The sequence below is a fragment of the Trichinella spiralis genome (genome assembly GCF_000181795.1).
Source record: "Trichinella spiralis strain ISS 195 chromosome Unknown Scfld2136, whole genome shotgun sequence".
Lineage (NCBI taxonomy): Eukaryota > Metazoa > Nematoda > Enoplea > Trichinellida > Trichinellidae > Trichinella > Trichinella spiralis.
In genome coordinates this window covers 1-928 of record NW_003529075.1, presented here as the reverse complement: position 1 = coordinate 928, position 928 = coordinate 1, and the positions used below count along the sequence as shown (strand labels likewise).

At 36.0% G+C, this 928-nt stretch overlaps 1 protein-coding gene across 1 annotated transcript; it reads right to left on the bottom strand.

The window, feature by feature from the left end:
• Window positions 1-75: 75 nt before the first annotated feature.
• Window positions 76-822, bottom strand: Tsp_15226 (solute carrier organic anion transporter family member 4A1; the record flags this gene model as incomplete). The annotated part of the gene is made up of 2 exons (XM_003368676.1): window positions 76-184; window positions 261-822. Coding segments are annotated over 2 exons (671 nt in total), but the record flags the coding sequence as incomplete, so codon positions are not given.
• Window positions 823-928: the final 106 nt, after the last annotated feature.

Here is a 928-nt window from a genome sequence, read left to right as displayed (position 1 = left end):
TTCACTAGGACTAAAAAATACAAAAAAAATAATGGTAAAATCTGCCTCGAAAAAATGAAAATAAAAAATAATTACCTAATGCCATCATGCTGAGAGAACAAAAAATCCGAATGCACTCGTAGAAATGCTGAAGACAAAAAGAATCCGGCTGCGGGACCAATAATAACGCAAGTGTAAAATATAGCTAAACAAGAAAAACAACAATACAGTCATAATTGATGGCAAACAAGAACATGTTCTGAATTCTTCTTCAAAACTACCAATATAAAATGATGACATTACAGGCTTCACATTCTCATCTATGTAGCTGACGCCAAGCGTGAAAAGAGGCGTCGAACCAATGCCGTGCAAAAGATGAGCGAGGCCAAACATTAATTCATAACGATAATTATTGCTTCGATTCATCCAATTTGCACCAAAAGTAGAAACATCATACAATCGTCTATCAATGAAAAAAGCGGTGACCATATTCTGATTGCGTGCAGTGTAATTGTCCGCATCCAATTCTGGTCGTGATCTGTAAGCATAGTTTGATACATTGCAGAAACCAATTTCTAATTTTCGCTCTGAATAGCTGTAAGGCTGTTCAGCTATGATATGTGGCAATGAAAAAAGAAGCGAACCAATGCTCATGCAAAGCAAGCCAAAACCAAGAAATAACGGCTTGGAGTGTCTACCTCCAAAGTAAGACACCGGAATACAACAGAATGCATACGCGATGTCATACCATTGCATGATACGGCCCAAAGATGAAGAGCGAAAATTGAACCGACGTTCCAAAGTGCTGAGCACAGACGGAACTAAACCACTGAATACCATCCCCTTATAAAGAAAAACAAAAAAATAACATGTTCAACTATGCAAAACTATTTAATTTTTAAATCATTCTGCAAAATATATAATAATATATGAAAACAAAAATACATGT